We start from the raw sequence: 25,872 nt of genomic DNA on the forward strand, positions 1-25,872 counted from the left end.
TCGGCAATGTTACCTGATTCAGTTTCATCCATGTTGCTGCCTTTTACGTTGTTTTGTGGCGATGTCTACCACGCTTGATATGCACTAAAATGAGTCTTGGGAAGGCAGCTACTACCCTCAAATGCATTAAAACTAAAGTAACAAGTCTGTTTTAAAAATGTATGGACTGGAAAGTGATATCTGTGTGAAATGCAGGGCTTAAAAGGTTAAAAGTTTTGAGAAAAATAAATACTCAAGTAAAGTTCAGATACCTGAAAAATCTACTTGAGTACAGTAACCAAGTGTTTGTACTTTGTTACTGTCCCTTCTCTGGCAGGAGAGAAACAAAAGACAGGAACAAACTCAGGGAGGAGTCAGTTTTGAGAGAGAGCAATAAGAAGCAGAGACCAAAGAAGAGAAAAGGAATTAAACGAGAGGAAAGAAAAGACAGGAAGCAGATAAAGTGCAATAATCTCTACTGGCAGCGTGGCAGCCCGCAGAAGAAAAAACCCTTTCTTTCACTCTTTCGTCCTCCCACCTTTCTTCCGTTTCACTGATTTGTTCCCCTGTTTCTCCTCTGCTCTGTTTCGGGCCTGTTGCTTGCTTTGTGCGGTTCATACATTCACTTGTGTTTGTGTGTATCCGTTTGTGTGTTTTTCATGCTTTGTATTGGCGTGATGTTTCATGCATGTGCATCTTCCCTGCGAGTATGTGCTGAATATTGATACACCGATGGAATCATTTCTAAAGCTCCGCGGAGGGAAGCGACACAGTTGCATTTCATCATCTCACTCTCACGCTTTTTCTGCATCCAAATCAAATTCAGTTTCTTGCCCAAAATCTCACACACACACTCCCACGCACCTGAACACATGCATAAGCTCGCAGTTACAGAGATAGCCGGTTTGTGTCTGTGGGTCATTGCTGCACCATGGGTCAAGATTAAAGGATTTTCTGACAGGAGAGTTGCTCATCCCCTGGCAGGGAGGAAGAGAGAGACAGAGAGAGGTTTATGGAAGAGTTACTTTTAAGTCCAGACAGTGGAGAGCTCCACGGGCCTGTCTGGTTACCTGCTCAGAGCAGCTAACTAATGACGTTACCTGTCTGTCTTTATCACTGTTAACAAGTTACAAGTTACAGTGGAGACGTGCAAATGTGACATTGAATTAGCAGCGACTGTCACAGTTCAAAATAGGACCCAAATGCAGAGACAGACAGGTTGAAAACAAAAAAGTGAGCTTAATGAGCTGATGTCCAATACAAAATCCAAAGTCAGAATCCCAGAAAGCAAGTAACAAAAGACAGGCGAGGCAAAGTCTCAGGAAAAAACTGAAAAGTGAGAAATACAAAACTGAGAACAGATGAGAAAATGACGAGAAAAACAAGTCAGGATTACTCAGAACACACAAGGACCAGAGAACAGGCCCTGGAGACACATGGGCGGAAACAGACGAACCAACAAAGAGCTTAAACACAAAGTTAATTAACGAGGGGACGAGGTGCAGGTGGAGGCAGTGCTAACGAGGCTGATGTGAAACAGGTGTTGGGGGAAAGCAGGCTGGGGAGGAGCACAGGAACACAGGAGGCAAACGGAGCACTAACGTTCAATCCCTCTTTACTGTCAATGGTTTTCATAGCGACTGTTAATGAAGAAGTTTATGGGTTGTCACAATCGGTCACTTCTCACATGAGCAGTATCCTGGCTGCTGAACCATTTCTCTGCGCTGGTCAACAAGTGATCCAGCTCCTTTCTGCCTTTCCAATCACACATAGAACCGATCTCTATCATTACTTCATGAATTAGGCTTTCTGTTCCCGGATAAGCCGGGCGTCACTTCTTCTGCAACAATTGCAGTTAAAAGAACCATCGCCTTGTGTGATCCCCACTCTCACTCTCTGTTTAGACAGAACTGACAAGTATGAGTAATAAGTACGCAATCTAAAAAACACTATCACAAACAGTAGCGAAACACCTCTAATACGTACAGCGGATGGGCAGATTTTGATTTCGTCATTTGGGGGGATATCGGAGCACAGCGGAGGAAAATCAAAAGGGCTGGCAAGCTTGCGATGCATACATTTATCAGAATCAAATCATGTAAACATATATCATATATAATTTATAATAGATTGTCTGTATGTTATCATTGTTGTTATTGCCAGATTTGTTGCAGAATGCAGAGAGAATAGAACAGAGCCAAGACTATCACTTTAGATGGAAACCATTGCTGCACACCACCGAAAAATTACTGTTTCTATATCTACCGAAGAAGCTGTCCCATTAAAGCTGCTGTAAAACACGACTTAATGAAACTGCAACAGAGAGCAGTGATCCATATTTGCCTGAATTAAATTCCAGGTGTTATATGTACAAAAAAAAAAACCAGCATGGTAATTCTGCTCTGCAAAAGTGTTGGCCAGCAAACACGTAAACCTCTTTGGAGCAGCTTCAAGATCCAAATTTGGAGATTTTTTGTCATTGCATGTCATATTCAGATTCTTAAAGCTGTTGAGGGATTTACCAGGCAACCTCTTCCCATGGTCTCTCTGTCACCATGTTGTGGATCAGGCGTAAATGATTAAATATGTGGACAAAAAAGAGAGATGTGCAATGCCAACCTGCCCAGGGAAACGGTGCAAGAGGGGGAATATGACAACAGCCGGTGAACAAGACGGAGGGGAAGAGGAGTGAAGTGAAGGGAAAGGAAGAGAAAATGTGGTGATGTGTTATAGAGGGAATGCCCTGAGGTTGAAAAGAGAGAGTAGGCAGACAGGGAGAGAGGTATGAGTGTGTGTGTGTTGAGCACATGGGCTGAACGTGTCTGTCAAAATGTTGTTTTTTTTTTCCAAGTGTGTGGTTGTACTTGTGGTGGAGGTTCAGTACTGTGCATGCGAATGGACTGTGGCGCTATATGTGTGTTTCCACATGTGTGTATTTGTGTGTGTGTGGGTGTGTGTGCAGTTATGCTAGAGTCCAGAAGAGCTGCTGGACATGCCGGTGGACTGTTGTACTTTGCCACCGGAGGAGGTTAACTAATCCCCTGAGTGTGTGTGTGGTTGTGTGTGCGCGCGCTGGTGTGTGTGTGTGTGTGTGTGTGCATGCATGTGTGTAAGACAGGCAGCACTGTAGGGCATCACCTTGGCAGAGGTATTAAATCTTTTTCATCCTCTCCACAGGCTGCAGGGGAGGACCAGGAGACAGATTTACTCACACAGACACACACACACAAACACACGCACACACACACATAAATGCTTTCCAGAATACACACTTTCATGCCGAAACAGACAGAAACACTTTGCATCCTCTGAAACACACACACTTATCCACATGCCCAATCGCATTATTACTGTCACACACACAGGGACGTTGTCTAACAGTCTACTGGTTTCTAAGTTAACATGCTTTCCAAGCTGTCTCTTTGTCAATGAATCATCCCCCCTGACTCACACAGCCAATCTATCTCGGCATGTGCTACATATGCAATATGAGCCGGGACATGGGTGTCTGCTGGAAAATGTCTCCCTCACATTTTTATTTGGTTTCCTTCAGATTTTATCAAGCTGCCCGCTGGTTATTTGTGCTCATCAGTGTTGTAATAAACGGATCCACAGATGTAGCTGTTGTAGAAACCCCACATTTTACTGAATGCAAGCTGAGTTTTACTACCAAGATAATTGTGTTGTTGTTGTCATTTGTTATTCAGTTGCAAAACATTACAAGGGCTGGTCTGGTGCTCTGTTTAGAAACAGCAGATTTATTTCGTTTACTTGTTTGTTTTTCTACATTGCTCACAGGTATAACTGTCTGGCCCTACAGCCGTCATACCACTAAATATCAACGTCTTTTATATAAACTCAAGTTTGCTCTATCAACACATGATGGATAACGGGCAAGTTGAGTGCCAGGGCAGTAATTAAACATCCACATGCAACCTCCATAATTCACATCTTTATAATTTGACACGGATTGCATTAGTTCTCCAATAAACTCCTGAGAAATTAATCAAAAATGTTGAAAAATGCCCTATCTTGCAATGTTAAAGGTCCAATATGTAAGAATTGGCGTCCTCTTGAGTTCATACTCAAAACAGATAGGGGGCACTATATCACTAGAGTGGCCACTAACTGCTGCTAACTTTAGCTATTGTTAGCTGGTGAGTTTAATTAGTCATGCAGCCAGAAGTCCAAACTGGGAGCTCGGATTATGGAGGATATAATTGTGTTTACCACCAGCACAGGTGCTTCGAACCCATATGGACTGGGGCTAGCTGGTTAGCATGCTAACTTCAGATTTATTTTTTACGCTTTCAACAAAAAAACATACATATTGCACCTTTAAGGAAAGTGGAAAAAAAATCCTGGATCTCTCCCTTTATCCGATACACACCAAAAGTTAATGGGGTCCATTCTGTGCCGAGACCCATCCTCCATCCAAATTTCGGAATGTAATGGTTGGTATTGTAAACGGAAATGTTGTTTTTACAAGAATATTTCAAAGGGAGCCTTTAATTAAAATAAGTAGCAGCGGTGTGAATGGTACAGCAACTAGTATAATATCATAGGGAAAAAAGATGGATTTTTTGCAGCTCTGAAAGTTAATATTATTTTAAATGCATATGGATATAGATGTTATCCTCATCATATAATAAAAACATGTATTGGGAATAGACTTATTTTGGCTGTTTTATTTCTATAAGAAATATGAATGAGGGTGTTTGAACAGGGGCTGTAATAAGCTGGTTTCTGGTTTGTATCCATTGGGACCAAACACCACCACAAAGGTGACCATGAGTCCAATACTTTAAGCCACTTGTGGTCAACAAGAACAGACACGAAGGACGCTAATGTGTGTAACCAGATGGCTATGAAAAGAGAAGCCAACATGCTCATCAGAACGCTGTTGCCTCGATGTTGTATCACTTCTTGGATTACTGCCGTCTACGGCCTGCGTATGAGTGACTGTAAGATGACATGACACTGCAAAGAAGCTTAGGGGGAGATTATGTCTCATATTCACAGATATCAAGATTATTCCCAGATATTCTAAGTCATGTTATCTCTCAGCACTGGCAGATTATTTATGAGTTCCCTCTGAAAAAGAAACAAACTTTCAAAAATAATATCAGAGGCTTTGCAACTAGTTTCTGTATTTTCCTCTTCTCTCTGTGCTTATACCATTTATCATAACATGTTTACTGCACATAAGTGGTGGTTAACTCGCAGGTCACTGCTGTGTCTATATAACTTGATGAAGTGTCGTTAAGGGAAACACTTAATTCCTCTCTGCTCATCTACTAGATAGAAAATAGAAAAGATCATTGACGGTGCCTTGGATATGAACTATCAGACATCCTGTCAAACAGTCTACAGGTGCAGCAAGACAATATATATACAAGTGAGACCAATGGGACTTCAGCATAGATAGATCTGAGAAGTCTTCAGCATGCATATTCATCATGTTTGAAGAGGGAGACTTTAAAACAGCCCAGTGTACACAACTGTGCTAATAAGTGCTGGATTAAGGCTTCGGATTTAGAAGTTTACTGAGGATTCTCTCCGTCTGTAGGAAAATTTCTGTAAAATCTAGATAAAGTTCCTCATCTTTGAACAATGCTACGTGTATTTATTTACGTTTATTTTACATAATCATCCTCATTAGCTAACAGCGGCGGCATACATTTTTATTGATAAACAGTGCAAACGCGCTTGCACACACCCGAACAGACAACCTCCAGAGCCAAAACACTGACAGATTTTAAGGATTTGCCATCGACTCAGCTTTTTCAGCTTCCTCCCACACCTAGATGCCGCTGTGTTCGTGTGTGTTTGTGTGAAGCTTGACAGTTTGTTGGCATTATTTGCAACTCAGCGACTTGGTTCCACTACTGCTCCAAGGTCCCATAGGACTGTGTGTCCTTACCAGCAGAGGTACACAGACACAAAACCCCTTCTAACGGTACACTCAGTATCAGGCCAAATCAAACTGAGATGTCCATCTTAAAGGAGACATATGGTCATTTTCAGGTGCATAATTTCATTTTGGTTGACTAGACTACTACTATATGTTTACATGCTTTAGTGCTCAAAAAACACATCAGTTCCCCAGTATGATCCCAAATCATACTGACTTTCAAGACCTTTTACATGCAAGAACCTACTGTATATAAAACACTGAAGGTAAGGGGAAAAAAATGGAAAAAGCATACAGTTCCCCTTTAAACAACAGCTCTATATTTTGAGAAATAAGATTATTCCTGCACAGAAATGTATGAGAAGACCAAAAACGGGAAATCAGCCAGCCTGGCTCTGTCTGAAGGCAACAACATCAACCTCATGCTCATGACAAGAATGTGAAGATGTTGAGATTTCTGAGAACAACAGGAATCATGTTCGTGATCATGTTCAGAAGACAATAACACATTCGAAGTAAAAATTACACTTCAAGCTACACAGCTGTGAGGTAAGCTATGTAGTAACTTATGTAGTTGGCAGCTGCTTGTAGAAAACAGAGGCGTCCTCTTGTTCTCGCCTACATCGTCTCCTCCTGTGTCTCTGCTTTGCATCTTTGTCTCTTTTTTTCTCTCCTTGTTTAGCTAAAATCTCCCTCTTCTCTTCTCTCTTCTTCTCCTTATCGTCATGCCCTTTTCTCTCAGTCCAAGTTTCAGCATGCTAACAAGTGGGGGGATAGAGAGAGATTAAAAGGTGATTAAGACAACATTGGAGGTAGTTTTCTACCTGCTGGGCCTCCTGCTATGTTATCAAAGCTGGCCTTCTTGTCCCCTCCTTTCTTCTCTGTTGCATTTTTCCTCCCTTCTCATCTCCTTTGTTGCTTTCTGTCTTCTTCTCCTCTTTTCTCATTTCCTTTCATCTCTCCTTCCCTTCAGTCCCCCTTTTCATTCGGTCTCATTTCCTCTTTTCTCGTCGCCTCCTGTCCTCTGCTCTTCTTTTATCTCTCCTCTTTTTTCGCCTCTCCTTTCCTCTCCTTTTCCCTTATTCTCCCTCTCTTCCATAATTTCCTCTCGGGCAAAAACAGCAGATACAAAAAAAAAAAAAAGTGAGGAGGCGCAGCCTGTGTGTGCATGCGGAGCTGCTGTTGATGCTCCTGCTCCTAGTTGTTCTCTAAATCTTGTGAGTGCTTGAAATAATGTGAAGGCTGAAATGCAGTGATGGATACTCAGCTGGGGTCGTTTAGGCGGGAGAACACATTGTGCAGAAAAAACAGATGGGACTGTTTGACTTCAAGCCACTAATCACTGTTGTCTTGGGCACCACTGAGCCCTTGACACTGCGATGGCACCTGTCCAAAAGCAGTGATGTTGACTTAGCACGCACGCTTTAGAAGTGCCCCATTAGAGCTATCAGCTGAAAGAATTGTATGCACTTTGAATAGGGCTCTTTTTTTTTTTTTTAGCGGTCTTCCATCTTAAATGCGGTAGTTTTCTGATTCACTAATACAGCTAGCTTTGTAGGGTTTCTTTTTAGAGAGGTAACAAAGCACAGTGTGGAAAGAGATGGAGCCAGCCAGAAACTGACAGAGCCAATGGGAGGATAATCCCAGGATGAGACCACCCTGAATGGAGAGAGTATCAGGTATCAAACTGAAATCATCCTCACCTTTACTGTCAGCTTCAGTTTGGTGTATAAATCCAAAACAAATTCCAGTGATGCTGCAAATATCATCAAGGATGTGATCAAGATTCAATTCAGCTTTATCATAACACTACAATATTAGACTGGTTTATTCTTGTATATGTGTGTAAATATCATGTTGCAATCCATGCACGCCTCAACTGTCTTCTATCACAACCCAATCGCCAGAATAAATGTTAGCTAAATATTTCTCCAAAACCACAGATAATTTCAAACTGAAAGATTTTTTTCATGCATCAACTTTACATTTGTTTAGGTTTAATTTTCTATTTCTCTCGTCACAAGACTTTACTTACGCTTTGCTGAAGTTTAGGCACAAAAAACCCTTAGGGGAAACCCTGTTTGACCTGTTTTGGTCACCACGATCACAGACGGAGATGGTCCGACTTCTCTCCAAGCATTTGCAGGTCTTCAAGCCACGAAATGGAAATGCCCATAGGTCTCCTGGAAACACTGATTTTGTCGCCACAAGACACAAAATCAAGCAAAACTGCTCAATATTAATTGTTTTTATTCATCTTTTTAATGTTTCTTTGTTGTTAACCATTGTTAAATTTGAATATCTTTGGGCTTCGGATTGCTGGGCGTACAAAACAAGCAGTCTGAATTCTGAAATTCTCATAGACACTCTTCACTATTTATAGACTGTGTTTAATCCGATTGAAAAAATGTTTTAGAAGTTAATTAGCAATGAAGATAATCACTTGTCGAAGCCCTACTTGTTTTGACATATGAGAGTGAAATAAAGATGAACAGCGAGCAAAGGAAGCTGCAGAGAACACTGAATGACAAACTCAGCGAGATGTTTAGGAGAGATTGTGGGTGAAAAGGGAATGAGGTCCTGAGAGAGGCAGATATGTGAACGCAAACACTGAACAACTTATCTCCACAACAGAGATAGAAGACCGGAAGACAGACAGCGAGAGAGGGAGACAGAATCAGATAGGTAAAAAAATAAAAAATAAAATAGCCGAGACGAGAAGAGAGCAGCCTGAGCGATATTAAACAGTTTAAAAGATACAGAAATATAAGAGGCCGTGAGATTAATGAAGACAGAGAGCTAATCAGTGAGGCATGTTGTAAATGTGTCCTGTGTTTACAGTGTGCGTGTGCATGTGTGCGTATGTGTATTTTTAGCTGTGATGATGAAGCTAAGTACATCTGGTGCCCCTAGCCCTAGGGAGGTCCGAGCAGCCACACACACACACACACACACACACACACACACACACACACACACACACACACACACACACACACACTGTCTTAATTTATTTCTCTCACTTTCAATCTCACATTTAGTCCGTCACAAACAAACACACATGCATACACCCACCAATGTGTGGTCTACATATATAGTTCACACATAGATGGATATAATCACACATGTGCAAACAATATAGTCACTTGCCAGAGGCATGCATGATCACACATGCACTAGTATTCACAAACGCACACACACACAAAGAGTGCCCTGGCTTCACTGAGAGGTGGAGAACACCTCTCTCTTTTAATCATCTATGATGTTTTTGTTGGTGTTTTTTTATCTGTTCTTCCTCCCTTCTGTCTCTCGCTCTCTATATTCCTGAGAAAATACTTAAAAGAATCCCATAAAAACTTTTACAGGTTGTCCTCAAGGTCAACTTCACTGTTAAGTGAGTCATTCTGGTCCTGGGTAGATCAGACTCTCCACACTGACTGTGACATAAACTTCATTGAGAAATAGTTGGTGACTAAGATTATAATTAATATGACTGATAGTGTATTAATTGTTACTTCATATCATCCATACATGTGATTGGGCGATGGGACAATTTGTACATAATGATCATCTTCAAGGTCTTCACAATACACTTTTAAGGTGAATTGTAGAGATTGTGATATTAATATTCTCTTTCTTCTGTCTCCAAACTTCGTATCATATAGTCTTCCAGGATCCATATTTTTTTTTAACTCAAAATACCCCTGCATGAGAGTAAGAGGAGCATTAAACTCATTATATTTCCTTAATTATCCCTTTGTGCATATAAAATAGTCAAAAACAAGTGCTTAGGTGAAAAAAAAAAACAGCCTGTACAAAGAGAAGATTGCATTACATTACATAAACGTGCATAATTTCTAAGTTAAGGGCTTTAAAACACATTTAAATAATAATTTATACTCTCTGATCTAAAAACTCATTGGCTACACATCAAGGAGGAGTGGGTCTCCTGTCTGTGAAGTCACTCATCAGCTGTTGCAGGACACAGGACGGGCATATATGGCCCTAACTAGTCAAATGTGGTGTTAAGTCCTTTCTCTACTTAATGGCAAAAAAAATAGAAAAAGGAAACAAAGAAAAAAAAACTGTTGAGTAAACAGTTTTCCCATTTACTTTAGTACAGTCAGACTCTTTATGGTGCTAGCTTTAACCACTCTTTGCGTTAAGGAACTGCATCTTAAAGTGCTTTCACATACTGTAGGCCATGGTGGTTTTTGTGGCTTCACTAATTCTAGTTATTCTCTACACTCAAGATAGCTTATGGAGAAGTGTTGACATATAGCACAAGAAAAAAGTGTATAAAGTCCACCAGGGATAGACAGATGTCTCTGGTATTTATCTTCATATCGTGGAACAGGAAAGCGAAACACTGGGCAAAGGTTTTCTCCACAAACCTTGGTGTATTGATTTTAAATGCACTTGCCAAGCAGAAAGTCTTTGTGACACACAAATATGTGACACTTTCCAAGGGAGTCTTTCTCTCTCCGTCTCTGTCTCCCTGGCCAATTCACTTAAAGAATATTTACAGTACAAGGCTTCACTCCCACAGTGTTTTGCAGACATATAGGAAAGAAAGGCTCTTATACAGCTCGTTGTTCCACAGGATGTTAACACACTGTGCAGGAACAGCTCTCCATCTACAATGCAGTACATTCTCAGCAAACAAGAAACATTGTACGCCATCCGCCATCTCTCCTTCTCCTCCTCTGCCCTTCTGTCCCTTGTTGTCCCTACTTCCCCTCAGCTTCTCTCAGTTTTGGCTGTTAGCACCGTCCCAAGGGGGGGGGGGGGGGGGGGGGGCACTGAAAGAGAGAGATGGGAAGAGGTGGTGGTGGTGGGGTGTTGGTGTAAAAAGCAAACTGTCCCTGAGTGGTCCACACAGACACATGCTCATACACACACACCCACTCACATACGCATTTGCTGATTACACTCTTTTCCCATTGTGCCGTGGGGCCACTTGGTGTTTGAATGGAGCACTGTTGTGACCTTCACACCACAGCTCTCTATCTAAAAGTTACAATGGCACCACAAGGTGGTGAACTTTTTGTAAGGAACCCAGAATAAAGTAGAAATGTGCTTTCGAGGAAGAGGTTTATGTCTGTGACTGTGAGAAATGACCTATTATATAACAAGTTCTATGACTAATATAAATACCTTGAGCAGGCCCCGCCCACTAGGTTTCTGCATCCGCTGTTGCTAGTGTTTTTGCAGCCACAGCTGTGCTGAGGATGTGGCAGAAAGGCAGTGTTGCTGAATAGCGGCTGTTTATATTTCACCATAGAGCGTTCAATGCTTTGACAGTATTTATATAGCACTTAGACCTGCTTTATAATTTAAAAAGACATGTCAATTTCTACAATAACAGACCTTTAAATATTGAAATACTGTACACGTTACTTGAACCTTACCACTTTTCCATCCATCCATCCATCCATCCATCCAATCAGTTTTGGCTTGTTCGACACTCAACAGGAATAATTCAAAACAACAGTCTATGGGGCTTCAGTGATCCACTTTTATTTTCAGTGAAGTGCGATTTGTTGCTAAGCCAACAAACCACCTACAGATTGTGGTTTGGCAATGCTAGCTCATTAAACTCTCTCAGTTATGTGGCACAAAATTAACTCTCTGGGACTGATAGCTCTGCTTCTTGTAATCAATGCAGAATGCCTGTAAACATCCAGCCATCCTCTTTTCAGGTCTTTTTTCTGCACTACTTTTTATTTCATCCGTCACATCTTTATTCTATTCAGTCTTTTGTTATAAAGCCATCTCAATACATTGTTCAAATTATGCGTGCCGTTGTTGACCTGTATGTCACAAATTTAATTTCTGACTACTTGAAAGACTGAAAGCACTGTTTAGATTTGGCCTCCGTACGAAGTAAAGTGTTAGCATGAAGAAGTTACACGGCCTTGACTCGTCATTCCATTGGCAAACCTTTCATTTAAATATTTGAATTTCAAAGGTAAACACATGGTTTCATTCGGCAATTCTTAAATACCCCGCTCAACCATATTCACAGCTCACCCCGAGCTCTGGAAAAAGTGTTACCATATTTGTTTAAGCGATTCTTAACTACTATAATGTCTTGGCAGAAATCCCACGTGGGCATTGATAAGGCATATGTTGATTAAAAGAAAGAAAACACAACTGGGAAGCACGATTAAAGGATGTAAACAGTCGATGGCTAAATGTTTGGCCATTGTGCTCAAAGACAGCCATCCATTCTTTGTTATCGATCCAAGAAAATCTGTTTCTCCCTCTCTTTCTCCACCTGAAAGTCACACCCTCACCTCCTCTACTACTCTTCAATAAAGTGTAAAAGACCTTAAACGTCTGAAATGACATCCAGCCTAAAAAATCTGCTGATACATCCATGTTCTGTGGGCTTTGTGTGTAAGCTCAACCATGCAAATCCTAACATCACGGATCCATACATCACGTGCTCATGTGCTTGTGAGTGGGTTTATTAAAAAATGTACATCCAGTTTTGCTTCGCCTGTATTTCTATTGCTCCACGCCAGTGTTCATGTTTGTCAGTTTGTCTGTTTGGATGGATGTCTCAGCTGGCAGAGCAGTGCAACATCACAGATGAGTCAGACAGGCCTGAGCTCGTTCTGACAGAGAGAGAGAGACGGATGAGGCCGGGAGGGGAGAAAAATTGCTGAACAGGATGCAGCCCTGAAAAGGCAATCATCAGTGATTTTTGTATTGGTGTTTCTGAAACATAATAATGAGCTCTGTGTCATATTAGCAGAAAGTATGCCCGTTAATGACTACAAGTACTTTTCAATACAATTCTTCCGGTGGGACAGACTTTGAAGTCATTTCCATTACACATTAAGACTTCCAGAAGCCACGGCACTTTGCCTCAGAGATTTTCGCTTGGAAAAGTAATGTTGCTTCTTCTTCTCAGTTGTCAGAAGTTATAAAAAAAATATTTGGGTAATGAGTTCACTGGAAGAGACAAGGGTTCCTTTTTAAAATCCGCCAACTTGCTTCTGCTGACTAATGTTTGAAAAACAGTCTTGTCTGCTGCACTAATGGAGGACAGAAAGGATAAATGTGAGGGACTTCTACAGCGAGCAGCACTTGAAGTCAAGGACTTGCCTTTTTTTGCACAAAGGTTAAAAGAACATACACTTCAGTGACAGAAAACTTAAATAAACATTGTCATGGGTATTCGCTCGCTGAGGTCAAAGCTTTGCCTCGGTCCTATATTTAGCAGTCTTCCGTTTAAGTGCTGATTATTATGCAACCAAAGATATGCCAAAAACAAAATGTAACGAAAAAAAGCACTTAAATGAAAAATGCTCGAGAGTGAAGGGCAAAAAAGCTTTGTCTTGTTCATCGAGATCGCGGGGGAATCGTCACACAAACCCACGCACTGGGTCCAATTTCCCCGAATGCACATGTGAATTCCTCCATTTTCCCAGCGTGCCTCCTCCCCAGCCATACGTTACATCAGAGTGTTTCTTGGCCGGAAGTTAATGTAGGTTGAAACAATGTGTAGGAAACACACAAGTTTTTTTTATTAATGAACTGGATTTGAACTATGCGTGATGTGTGTGTGTGAAGAGTTGGAGATGTGCTGTAATTGGATGAAGCGTTTGATTCATGGTGGCTGGATGTTTCAGAGGAAGTCCCTTTCATCTTTTTATCACTCATCTCCAGCATCTCTTTCCTCCATTATTTTCTCTGTCAATCTTTTGTTTTCTCTCACTTTGTTTCTCCCCTCACCCCCTCATCATCCCCTTCTGTCTCCCCTGCTTTCTCGCTCTCTCTTTCTTTTCTTCTTCTTCCTCTCTTTCTTTCCTCTCCTCATTCTACCACCTCCGTCTCTCTGTTTGCAGCTTGCCTATCTGCATGTCTGTGTTTTGGCTGTGTGGGCGCGATCCTGTCAAAACCTGCTGTGGTGTGTGTGTGTGTGTGTGTGTGTGTGTGTGTGTGTGTGTGTGTGCGTGTGTGTGAACAAATGTGTCATTGTGCATTTCCTTTGCTTGTGCTTATATTTGTGTGTTTGTTGGTTGTGTGTATCTGACTTATGCTGATGTGTGTGTGAATGTGTGCGTTAGCAATATTTGTGTTTGTTCTCTGTAAGTATGTCAGCAAGAATTTCTGCGTGTGAATTCTGTGTGTTTTCCTTTCTATCTGTGTGTCTACCATGAGAGTGTGTGTGCATTTTCCGGTGTGATTTGCATGTGTGTGTGTGTCTGTGTGTGTGTTTGTGTGTACGTCTTCCCTTTTCCGTTTCCCCGTTCTGTCAGGCGTGAAAAAAAAATTCATTTTCTAAAATAAACCGCTTTTTCTTTCCACTGGATGAGAGAGAGAGAGAGAGAGAGAGAAGGGAGGAGAAAAAAAAAGTTGGCTCGTTTGATCGATCGCTAACCCAAAGCTCAGCTTTGATTTTACCACGCCTAATCAATGCGTCCTTATATGCGCGCTCGCTCACACGCACACACGCATACACAAAGAAAACAGCTTTGAGATTTTCTTAGCTGCAGGTTCAGATTTTCAAACAGAGATGAGTAGAGAGTGTGGCGCCAAGTGCCTCTCAACCCGCTCCCTACTGTTTCCTCCTCCTCTCTGCGGTGGGAAACTTTCTAAGAAGCACTTTTCACTTGGCATAAGAGTGCTTTGCCCTTGTGAGACGGCTCTGTGAGAAGCTGTTTTATTTTTTATATTTATGCATGATTTTTCAGCAGGGTGTCTTTTGTATTTTAAGTCGCGCTCTCTTAACCTTTATGGCCCCTGACAATGAATGGGTAACGAGTAACAGCAACATTATGTAGAAATTCGTATTTAGTGCCATTTTGTGGCTCCCACAGACTCTGGGTGAAACACAACTGCTGTAAATACAATCCCAGGTTTCTCGTCTCTCACCTCGATCGCTGTCTCCGTTTCTCTTCTTAGCTTCCTCCATCGTGTCCTCTTTGGTCTTTGAGCCTGGTTCTGTTGCCAGCTTGCCAGACCAAAGCTCCTGTGATAGCAGTGTTAACGCCAACACTACCTGGCGGTGCTCTGAGCAGAGTCAACTAGCAGAGCTTACTAGCAGCTACAGTACGCAGCAGTTGCAGGTTGCTTTCAGGAAAGTCTGTAAATCAAAGAGTTGAGGCGGAGCAGCCATCAGGAGGAATTCCAGACATCTGAGGGAAAACCAGGGAACATTTTTATCCATAACAAATTATCCAGTTTCACTCAAATCAGTGATACCTGGTTCTGTGTGTGATGTACTCCTGTCAAGCGTTACGCACCGTGATCCTACCTGCTCACTGAAGTTGCACAGCACAGAAACAAGCGATAGGGGTTGGAGCGGCTGAGATAGAGCCAAGACAAGCCAGTTGCAAGTCAATGTACCGTCATAAAGATGTTGAAGCAGTTATTTTAAGGGGAAATACTCACATAATGTTGCTTTAAGCTGCCTTGTTGCTCTAGTAAATGTGAAATTGAGCAATAATTCTGAGAGGACAAGATATTGCAATTAGCAGTGGTTTGTGTCAACAGTGCTAAACTATAGGGGTGTCATTTAAGAACACAAAACACAGTACAGTTGAATGTGTATGATGGTATTTTGCAGTTCCCCTAAAACTGAACAGACCAAGACTGCCGCCACCCAAAAAAATGCTATTCTATGTGTGGGTGTGTTTTCGCATATTGAATAATTGGGTCAGAGGGGTTTCCATCCTGTTAGATTTGTGTGTGTCTGAGTGTGTGACGTCGGTCCTGTGTGTGTACACCCTGACTCCTCGTGCAGTGAGTTGGCACAACACAGTCGACACTTGACCCCGACAGCCCTGTCTGTAAGTATGTTGGAACCAAACCCAGCCCTTGTTTTCCATCTGCTCCCTAAAAATCTATGACAGCCATGTTCTGCTCTCATCTGCCATGTTTAATAAGGGCTGTAGTCGTTCATACGCATCTGCCTGTCAGTAGCGCTCAGGGTAGGTGCATACACGCAGTCAGCACACCACATATAGCAGCTATAACACTCACAGCTAACTGTCTGAAGATAAAGTGTGTCCGCTCTGGTCCTTGTGTCCCTATATGTTGAGATATTTGAACAGTATTTTGGGAAATATTACCATGGCAACTGAGGTTATGCAGAGTGGGATAAGAGTTGTGCATGCCTCAGTACACAGTCTGATGTTATAGGTAGAGATTCAGCTGGTGCAGGAGTCCTTTTATTTACTTTTGTGTGTGCTTTCTGAACTGCAGCTGCACTTTAGCCTCAACCAGAAAGAGCATCAGGAGGAATTGAATTTTGCTCTATTTTGAAGCTGCTGGAACATCGGAGGAAGCATGTGGTGGGCTACAGTATACTCTCCAGAGACACACTCAAATTTGGTGTTTGAAAGTGCTAATGTGGTTTTACACTCAGTAAAGAAGACGGTACTAATACGGCCCTGAACTGGGTCAATCTCTCTGTTTTCTCAGATCTCCAAAACCAACCACTAGGAAATGTAGCAAGAGGACACAACCAAATATCTTAGTTTTTCTTATATCCATATTTATACTTCCTTGGGGCAGAGTGGAGCAGAAGTAAAACTCTTTTCAATGTTTATAAGTTCATTGTTCTCCTTGATGCTTTGATTGCTTTATGGCAAATGTTGGAGCAGGTATTATTGAGAAAATCCAAGGGGACAACCAGGTTTAGTAATCTTTTACTAATAAATACCTTCACAAATACCTTTTAGCAGACTAAACAAATGTAGGCCCGACGTCCCTGTCGGGGACAGGATATTAGAAACACCCTGGAATGAAATGCATTACAGTACACCAACACTAACTACATGGCTTTACGATGATCCTTTTTTTTTTCCCAACACACACAGAACTAAAGGGATTACTTTAAGTAATAGAGTATATATTCCAGAGCTATTGCATCGAACCGCATTACTTGGTATTTTTCTGATAATCTTTCATCTTATCGTACTCATTTGACACAACATTAGGTACCACACAAATTCAAGGTTAAACCCATCCAAGACAGCATTAGAGTGCAGTTTTTGACAAACAGGACAAAACCATGAATCTTATTTGTTACAGTCATGCTCTTTTTTAATGAATGTTGTAACATGCAGTACAGTCTTGCATACTCCTGCAGCTTTGGTCGGGAGGAAAAGTTGAAGACAGAGCAGGGGCTGACACAGGTGAGAAGATGTGGTGGCGTGTGATTCTAGTCCAGTGGGGATAGCGACGCGTGGGACTTTAGTTACTATCCTTGGGCACAGAAGTCCCATTTTTTATGCTGGTCGAACAGCTGCTGCACCCCGGCCACATCCCGAGGAGAGGTTGTTTGGAAAGCTCAGGTGGTGCTCCGTTTTTAGCAACTACATACGAGAAAGTAGACACTTTGTTAAGCGCTACCTTATTTAGCCCTGCTCGATGAAGCCTAGATTTTATAGTGTAATATAGATGCATTAGCAGAACTTTTACAGAGGTTAGCGCTGTGCCGTTAGTGGAGCAATGCCTAAAGTACATCCTTAAATTATAATTACTCCCTGTCCTCCTCTTCTCTCCTGGCTGAACAAGTGGCTGAGCTCTCACATCAAAGCAGGCGGTGAGAGGATGCATTTTGCAAACAACATACCTCGTGACCTTCTCTCTTCTTCTCATCGTACCTTCCTCTGTCACTCGCTGCCATTAAAGCTCTCATCTCTCCTTTTCCTCTCCCTCTCTGTCGCTCTCATCTGACTCTCATGTCCTCCATCTATCTTGCTCTCTTCCTCTCTTTCTGTTCTCTGATATTGTCCCTTAACCTTTTGTCCTTTCTTCATCCTCCCCATCCTTGTCTGAAGCTGTCATCTCTCTTGTACTCAACTCTCTAGTCATTTTGACCTTCATCTATCTATCTATCTATCTATCTATCTATCTATCTATCTATCTATCTATCTATCTATCTATCTATCTATCTATCTATCTATCTATCCATCCATCCATCCATCCATCCATCTATCACTTTTTTAGAAAACTTTCTGGATAATAATTTCTTCTAAGAAAGCTCAGAACAAGCCTTGAGGCAGGATATTCCCACCGACAGAAAAACATTTTTAAGACTTTTCGAGAATTAGCAATACCACGGAAATAACGTTTACACAACCCAGACAGTCTGTTATCTCTTTATACAAAAAAGATCCAATGTTTTCCACAAAAAGTGGAAAGCTACAGCAATGTCAGATTTTAGATAAGAGCCAGGAGATAATGTAGAGAAAAAAAAGAAGAGGTAAAATGTGATGGGAGGGGACGGAGAATCTGATGAAACAGGAAGCCATGTTCGCTCTTTCTCTGTAAAGAGTCTGTCTGAGATAATTGTGTTCAGACCTATTAGCATACTCGAGTCTGACTTTGCAACACAAGAGCCGGGGTTTAAAGACAGAGGAGGAGACAGAGAGATTGTATTAGGTGTGAGGATGGCAGAAGCGAGGAATAACGGAAAAAGTGAAAAAGATGCGATCGTAAACAGGGAAGACGAAAATGATAGGAGGGAGACACACTTAGATTAGAGGGGAAAAAAGAAGGAGCAACAGGCATCTGATTTGAAAAAATGTAAAAGGTGAGGAGGAGACAGAACAAGGGAAAGATGAGGCGTGAAAGGCAAGGCATGAAGGGATGGGATCGGATGCAATTAAGAGTGCGGGTTTGTCGAATCAAGGCCTCAGGTGGACCGAGAAATGCTGAGCTGATGGTTTTCACTCAGAGAAGGATGTTGAAGGAGAGAGGGAGAGAGAGAATGGAAAGGGTGAAAGGGGAAGAAATGAGAGCCAGTCGCTGCGAGTGGAAACAGTGAGAGGGGGAGAGTGGATATGGATAGAAAGTTAAAGAGAGGAGCGGGTGAAATTGTAGCTGGAGGAGATGGATGGGATGCTGAGAGGGCCAGAAGTGAAAAAAAAGGATTAGGGTAAGGTGAAAGGGACGGAATAAGAAACTCCCAGACCATTTGGATGTTGGAATATCAGCAAAACTTTGGGACCTAAAATCCTGCAAATTGGTTGGCCGGATGTGCAAATGTGAGAAAGTAGGTAGCTTTTTCTTGTGTCACTTTTGCACCTGAGTGCACCAAAAATGCCTTTTCATAGTTTTCTTTTGTTCGTCTTTAGTTTCAGTCTCATTTCCATTGTGACAAATGGTTATGCTTCTATTTTTCAGCAACATTTTTGTTGACAAAAAACTGAATCAGAGAGAAAGGGAATACAGAGGAGACAAGAAATAGGAGCAAAGAGTTCACTTTAAAGAAATACAACATACCGGTAAGTTACCGGTATGTTGTATTACCGGCGGTAACATACATACATACTTGAAATATAGCAAAACCTGTCCAGCACAGACATTTACTATAAAGAGGGGGCTTGACTGTCAGGACTGTGTGTTTACAGAAGTTAAAGGTCCACTCTGTAAGAAAGTTGATCATTCCCAACTCTTCAAATACTGATGATGGTGACCAACCTGTGTAACCAGGGTTAATGTAGCCTATAGGTGACAGGTTACATAATTATTAAATACAATGAGCAAATTAGCAATTAACTTCATTTACAATTTACATTCATTAAAAAGTAGTTTACACTTAATTTCTGTTTCTTTACTTTGTGTACTATTCCTTTAACGCGTGTCGTGGTAACCAATCAGGTAGCTGCAGCGCCACGTACTGGAGAGAGAGGAAAAATAGAGCGAGAAGCCGGAGATCGCTACAGACAAACGGCTGAGGAGGCGAAGCTAACCCAGTGAGGAGAGACAGAAAACTAAGTATAAAGAAGTGAGTTTTTGAGGAATGTGAAGCTTTGTTTTTCCAATTTTGGAGGATTTTGTGTTCACCTTCCGTGTACGTTGCTGGATGCTATGTTTTATTTCTTTCCAACAAGGATTTGGTGAGTTAACAAAACGATCTTTTCTGTGTTAATTAGCGTATTATCTCTTGTGTTTTCAAGCTAAATGTGCAATGGAAAATGCCAATTGTTAAGCTAAGATAAGCGTGAACGACTCTATGTTTTGTATTTTATGGGGTTTTATTTGTATAGAGCGAGTTCAGAAGCTACATGCAGACGCCGTGGTCAAGTTTAGCCTCTCTAGTAAAGTGAGAAGGACGGTCGCCGCCATGTTGTTACGGGTCCGGACGGAATTGATAATTAAGATTTATTTACGTGCTTGTTCAGCTCAAGTGTACCTTTTTGTTAAGAATTATAGGAGACTAAATATGTCTATGTATGATGCCCTGTTGTACGACTGTACAACAGGCCAGGTTTTTATGTCTAGTTGAGATGAACTCTTGGTGTTTGCCCACCGGCAGCGTGGAAGTGAGCCAACCTGCACTGGAGGGATAAAGGCACTGATTCAAACACCTGAATCTTGGTAGGACTAAACCCTCAGTAGAGCTCTGAACAGGCAGTGGATTCATTTGGACTTTTCCATTCTTTAAAGGACCTGTCAAAGGACTGATTATACTGAAACTGAAATTTGAGTTTATTGATTGATATAGATCTGTGAAAGTTCTGATCTTTGGTCTTGTGTTAAGTTTTATTTTATGTTTTCATCTATTTTGTGGCAAATTGGTAATGCAAACTGCTGTGTTGCTATAAGGACTAATGTATTGGTTGAAATTAACTACTGAGATGGTAGAAAGAAAAAAATAGGCCTAACTGAGATAAAACGAGAACCTAGAACTGAGTCAACTCAACTCTGTCCGTATATGTTATCTGGTACCACTCTTTGTATCTATTGTCTACTAAACTCCATTTTTGCGAATTATATAAATACGCCGGCAGTTCAAACTTACCTCATGATCTGTGGTCTGTTATTCTTGAGTACTAGTCTTAAAACTGCTCTTCCGATCCTTGAGTCCAGTCCTCGCTATCTGTTAATATCTACAGTGCTACATTTGACTAGTTGGGAACAAGACTCAAAAATCAACTTTCTATCAAAGTGGACCTTTAACTTGCACAATAAAAAACCCCTTTTAAAGGGAGCTTTTCCATGCCTCTAGACTATGTTGACAGCTCTTCTGGAGGGGCATGTGAAAAATGTGCTAATTCTTATTTTTCTTTTGTTTCTTTTGCATCAATTTGGATGCAGCACTGACAAGTTGCCTTTCAAAGTAAAATAAGATCAAACTCTTCGATGACATGTGTGGAAAGAAGAGGGAATAAGGATATTTGTTGAATTAATTCATGAAACTAGCATAGACGACAGATGGGAGGCGGCAGTGAAGTGCAATGATTTACAAAGATAACGGACGTGCTACTGTTGTGATTTGATTATGTAATTGTGTTACACACTACACTTATTTCGGCATAAAAGTAGTTCATGGAATCACTGATTCACACTTTCTTTTGCCATCTGTTTGCTTAAATTTCTTGCGCACTTGCAGAACGAGACAAAACCAAGCAGAGACGCGAGAGACAGAAAGGGAATGAGGGGCAGTCACAGAGAGGTGATGTGTGAGGTCTAAATCTACTCTTGCAGAAAAAGAGAGTTCCATCAAGAAAAACGAGAGGGAATGGAGGGACTGATTAAACCCGTCTTAGAGAGAAAGAAAGACATCGTGACAAGGAGTCTGTCTGAGAAATACCTGAACCTGACATGAGAGCGTGCTGAGAGTGGCCACTTAAATTGATCTGTGAAGAAAAAAGAGAGAAAACGAGAGACAGACATGTTGGGGGGAAAAAGACCATGTAATGCGTCGAAGGTATGGACAAGGTGATCATTCAACCATCGCGCCAGACATTATTGGATAACTGGATTTCTTAACAAGTAATAAGGCAGCTGAACCAAGAGAGGAATGGAGCAGGGATGCCAAGACAGAGATTTTCCCGCTTTGCTTCGGGCAGGTCATTAAAAAGGTCCATGTAGAATGATGCAGCCAAGGCAGGGGGTATTTTCTTTTAAGCCTCAGTGAATCAGGATTATAGTTGGGCAGACACAAAGCATACAGAATATAATGTTGGCGAAACTGTATATATTTCATAGCACGTTGCACATTTTGCATTTTTCTTTCCTCAGGTATAAAGTAGTCGTGAGGTTGCTCAAAGCCTGGGCGTCACGTGGAGTGTTGGTGTCCCCTCAAAAGAGGAGTGTGTCAGATTCTATCATGCAATAATTGATGTTTGAATCTTTTAGATTCAATTTTAGTACAGGATTCATGGAAAAGGCTGTGATCATTGAACCCATCTCGATTTGATATGGAAATAAAGCAAATTAGGAAGACTTTTATCATTTCTTTGCTGAATATCTTTAAAGTCAGCTCAACAGCCTTAATATCTTGTGAAAACAGTCATCCTTACAATATTGTCGCAATATCCATCGTGACTGTATTTGAGGAGATAATACAATTTTGAGATTTAAAGTGTGTTGCAATACAACCTAAAAAATATTGCAAAATTATTTCACGGCCATATCAGCGAGTCCTCCACTACATTGTTAGTCCGTGTCTTCCAGGACACACAGAAGCATTTTGTGATCCGACGCCCACATTTGAAGGACGACATCATGTGTCTGTGCCTTCCTGTCTGTGTAACACATCAGGGTTGAAAATCAGCTTTACGATGTGAAAGTGCTTAGGTTAAAGTTGTGTCATGTTTAGGAAGGAAATCGTGGGCATTGTTGGAGAAACATTGTGAGTTTGGTTGAAATGAGAAAAAAAAGCTGCATTAAAATGCGCCATTGACTAGTGTTTGGAAATGAGCAGTGGGTGTACTAGAGTTCAAAGATTTGTTGACCCATCGAACCACCCTGACCTCATCTCTACTGTCACTTTAGTTACTTCCTCCTTTGCTTGCATTATAATTAGTATGGTTGCCAGGAATATATAATTTGCCAGTGACTTCCAAAATGATGATATAAGTATTGGATATTATCAGCTGCTAGCGTAGAGGACCTTTGTCGTCATGTGGCTAACGTTGAGAAATGGTCAGTTTTGTTGGGTTTAGGCAAGAAAACTACTTGGTTAGGTTAAGGAGAAGATAATGGCTTGGGTTAAAAATGACCATGCTAGTTATGTAAGTTAAGTCACATACATAAGTTGAAAGAAGTTAGACAATAACGTTTGGTCATCACAGGAGACATACAGCACTCTCCTGGGTGAAAGTCTTATGTTTGACCCATCCATCCCTTCTCCCTTCTTCATTCAACCAGATGAGTCAGTGATGATTAGTCTTCAAATATCTGTAACACCTCCTCTCCTCCTTCTTCTTACTGTTTGACAGTTGTTTTTCTTACGATGTATGGGACAATGTTCATTCCGTCCCTGGTTGCGGTGCATTAATCAGCTTATTTGCTGCTATCCAAAAGGGAGACAGCAGGCCTTTTGTCGCAGAACACACTGCTGGGTTATCACCAGAGTTCACACCAGATCTCACTTTCTCTTTTATTCTTTCTCACAGACTCCTCACTTCTCACTTTCGAGGTTCAGCTTCTCTCGTCTCATCTCTCTTGCTGTTGCCTTAATTTGCTTTTCTTCCCCGCTCTTCATCGTCGTTCTCCTCCTCCCCTAAACAAAGAGAGAAGCGGCGAAAAAGATGAACAGGCGAGACAGCTGAAGGGCAGCAGTGGAAAAAAGAGAGGGAGGACAAAGGCACATATGGAGCAGGAGGCTGTAAGAGGGAACAGATAAAAGTGAAGTAGATAAAGAACTGTGGAGAAATAGTGTGGATGGACAATAGAGGAAGGGAGGATAATAGGAGAAGTGAAGAAAAGGAGAGGTAGTTAAGAGGTGAAAAGAACAAGTGGTAAAAAAAAGTGGGATGGAAGGGTAAAAGAGAGGGCATGCCTTGAGTGCATGTGTGTGCCTGCGTTGTGTGTTTGTGTGTGTGTAGACGGCTATATATAGATCAAGCTGAGCAGTGCGATGAAGTTAACATAGCTGTAAGACTGAGGAGGGAGGAAGTGTGTGTGAGTGCGAAGACGGTGGGTGACAGTATGCATGTGAGTCAGTGTGTTTATTTGCCTGAAAGTGTGCATTTAACTGTGTGTGTGTGTGTGTGTGTGTGTGTGTGTGTGTGTGCGTGTGCGTGTATAAAGGGTGCAGGCACAGAGAGATGAGATGAGAGGCCTTTAAAAGCCATATTAGCGAGTGCCTTGAAAGCCAAGTGGCAGCTTCTGTACTCACACACAGCCACACTCTCTCACACACACACACACACACACACACACACAATCCAGACACACTCATACACATTAAGCACATTAAGTCAGCTTTAATCATACAGCATGATGGTGTGTGTGTGTGTGTGTGTGTGTGTGTGTGTGTGTCTCTTGCAAGGCCGCTTAATGTTCATAATGACGTACTCTTCCACAGTAATAGATCTGTCATTCAGCACAATTAAAGGAGCACACGCACACACACACACACACGCTCTTGCATATATATGCTTTCAAGAACCTTCTTTGTCTGTTTCTCTCTCACACGCACACGCATGTAAACACACACACACACAAGACAGTTGAAAGCCACATCAATGTGTCATTATCAAGTCATCACATTCCCAAATTGAGAAGTGTGTTTGCAGCGCTGTCACATTCCCTTTAATTGGCATAGGAAAATAACGCACACTGACACACACACACTTTCTCATGCACATTTTCCTTTTGAATTGTGAAAATGTAATGCTTGTATTAAGGATTAGGTCACAAGCTGTCACATTTCCTCCCCTGTTATAATTAAGAGTTATGTAATACAATACCGCCAGACACACTGCTAGGCTCACACACTCGCAGACACATGCAAATAGAGCTACACACACAAACACACACACTTCCACACACATTCATGCACATGGACATTCATCCTTGTCACACATACAGACGCACACACACACTTCGTAGAAATACACACATGTTGAATAGAGAGAGCGGATGTAACGCATGCTGCCTCTGGGCAAGAGAGGCTTGTGAATTATTGAGACGACGCCCTGAAACAAGTGGTCACACACAGCCTCGCGCACAGAAAACACACACACACACACGCGTGCTTTGTAATAGTATTGGATGTGCATCCAAGCCTTTTAACACGAGTAAAACAAGCCTTCAGGTAGCAGGGGGAGCAGACAATGATGCTGAAATTTCACAAGCACTCATTTACTGTATGAGCAGCAGCGTCCACATGACACCAGGCCTAGAAGTGGGAAATCAGCAAGTATAATCCATTAGCAAGGGATGCTTTCCGCATAATGCCAGCACTCACCATACCCGTGTTACATTAGAACCATACAGTACAAACACTGGGAGATAAAATAAGGATTTTTTAATCTTTGATTACCTAAGAGCCACAAAATCCACTTCTGCTTTGAGCACAGTTACCTCTTGATCAGCATCTCGAAAACCGATGCATTGGGTTTGTAGGACGGGTTGGCTGTCAGTTTTTGACGAATTGGCAGTGAGACTTACAAATAGCACCTTTTAAGAAGTAGTCTGTAAAATCTGAGCTGAACATTAGTAAAACAGCAAACTGATTTTGTCTTATATAAGTCAAAGAGGCTGTTCACATTTGGTTTTACCATCCGTCCAGAATGATCCGATCACAAATGGACAGCTTCAAGCACTGAGCATTAAATGCGTCTGGACACACGTCTTGAGTGACCTCTTGTGACAGGATCTTACATCCCAACTCCATGCAAATAAACACGTACACACAAAGAAATGCATGCAACATCTCTTAAAATAATGCAATTAGGGGTGATGTAGTCTGTTGCTACAGTGGCAGGTTAAGAGAGCTCAAACACGTATTTTACATTACAGTGAACTGCATGGAAATCAGACAGAGTTTCATCCATTATGATTGTTGAAGTGACTTCTTCATGGTGTTTTGTGAAAGATGCTGGTTGAGTAGGCGGTCCTCTAATATGGCCCAGGACACATTCACGTACACACGTGTCCCAGACCAACTCTGAATGTGGTCTGAGTGATTGGATCTCAAATTTGTCCTCAATGCTTCTTGGGGGTGTTCACACCTGTACTTGTACATGTTGTTGCCAAATGTGAACAGGGCC

The 25,872-nt window shown here is 41.6% G+C and overlaps 1 protein-coding gene across 4 annotated transcripts in view; it reads left to right on the plus strand.

The window, feature by feature from the left end:
* The window catches only part of LOC311261790 (transmembrane protein 132C), a 247,712-nt gene that overhangs the window by 32,393 nt on the left and 189,447 nt on the right, over window positions 1-25,872 (plus strand). Inside the window, exon 1 of one of the 4 annotated variants that reach the window (XM_084360769.1) lies at window positions 19,579-19,649. The exons of 1 other annotated variant lie outside the window; for it this stretch is intronic. In XM_084360769.1, coding sequence (XP_084216895.1) covers window position 19,649 — 1 coding nt within the window. In that variant the 5' untranslated portion in view covers window positions 19,579-19,648. Of the gene's footprint in view, window positions 1-19,578; window positions 19,762-25,872 lie in introns of those variants that run through there. 2 more of the 4 variants (XM_084360767.1, XM_084360768.1) reach the window with 2 other exon arrangements.

This window comes from Pagrus pagrus, assembly GCF_965226575.1.
Source record: "Pagrus pagrus genome assembly, chromosome: 8".
Classification (NCBI taxonomy): Eukaryota; Metazoa; Chordata; class Actinopteri; order Spariformes; family Sparidae; genus Pagrus; species Pagrus pagrus.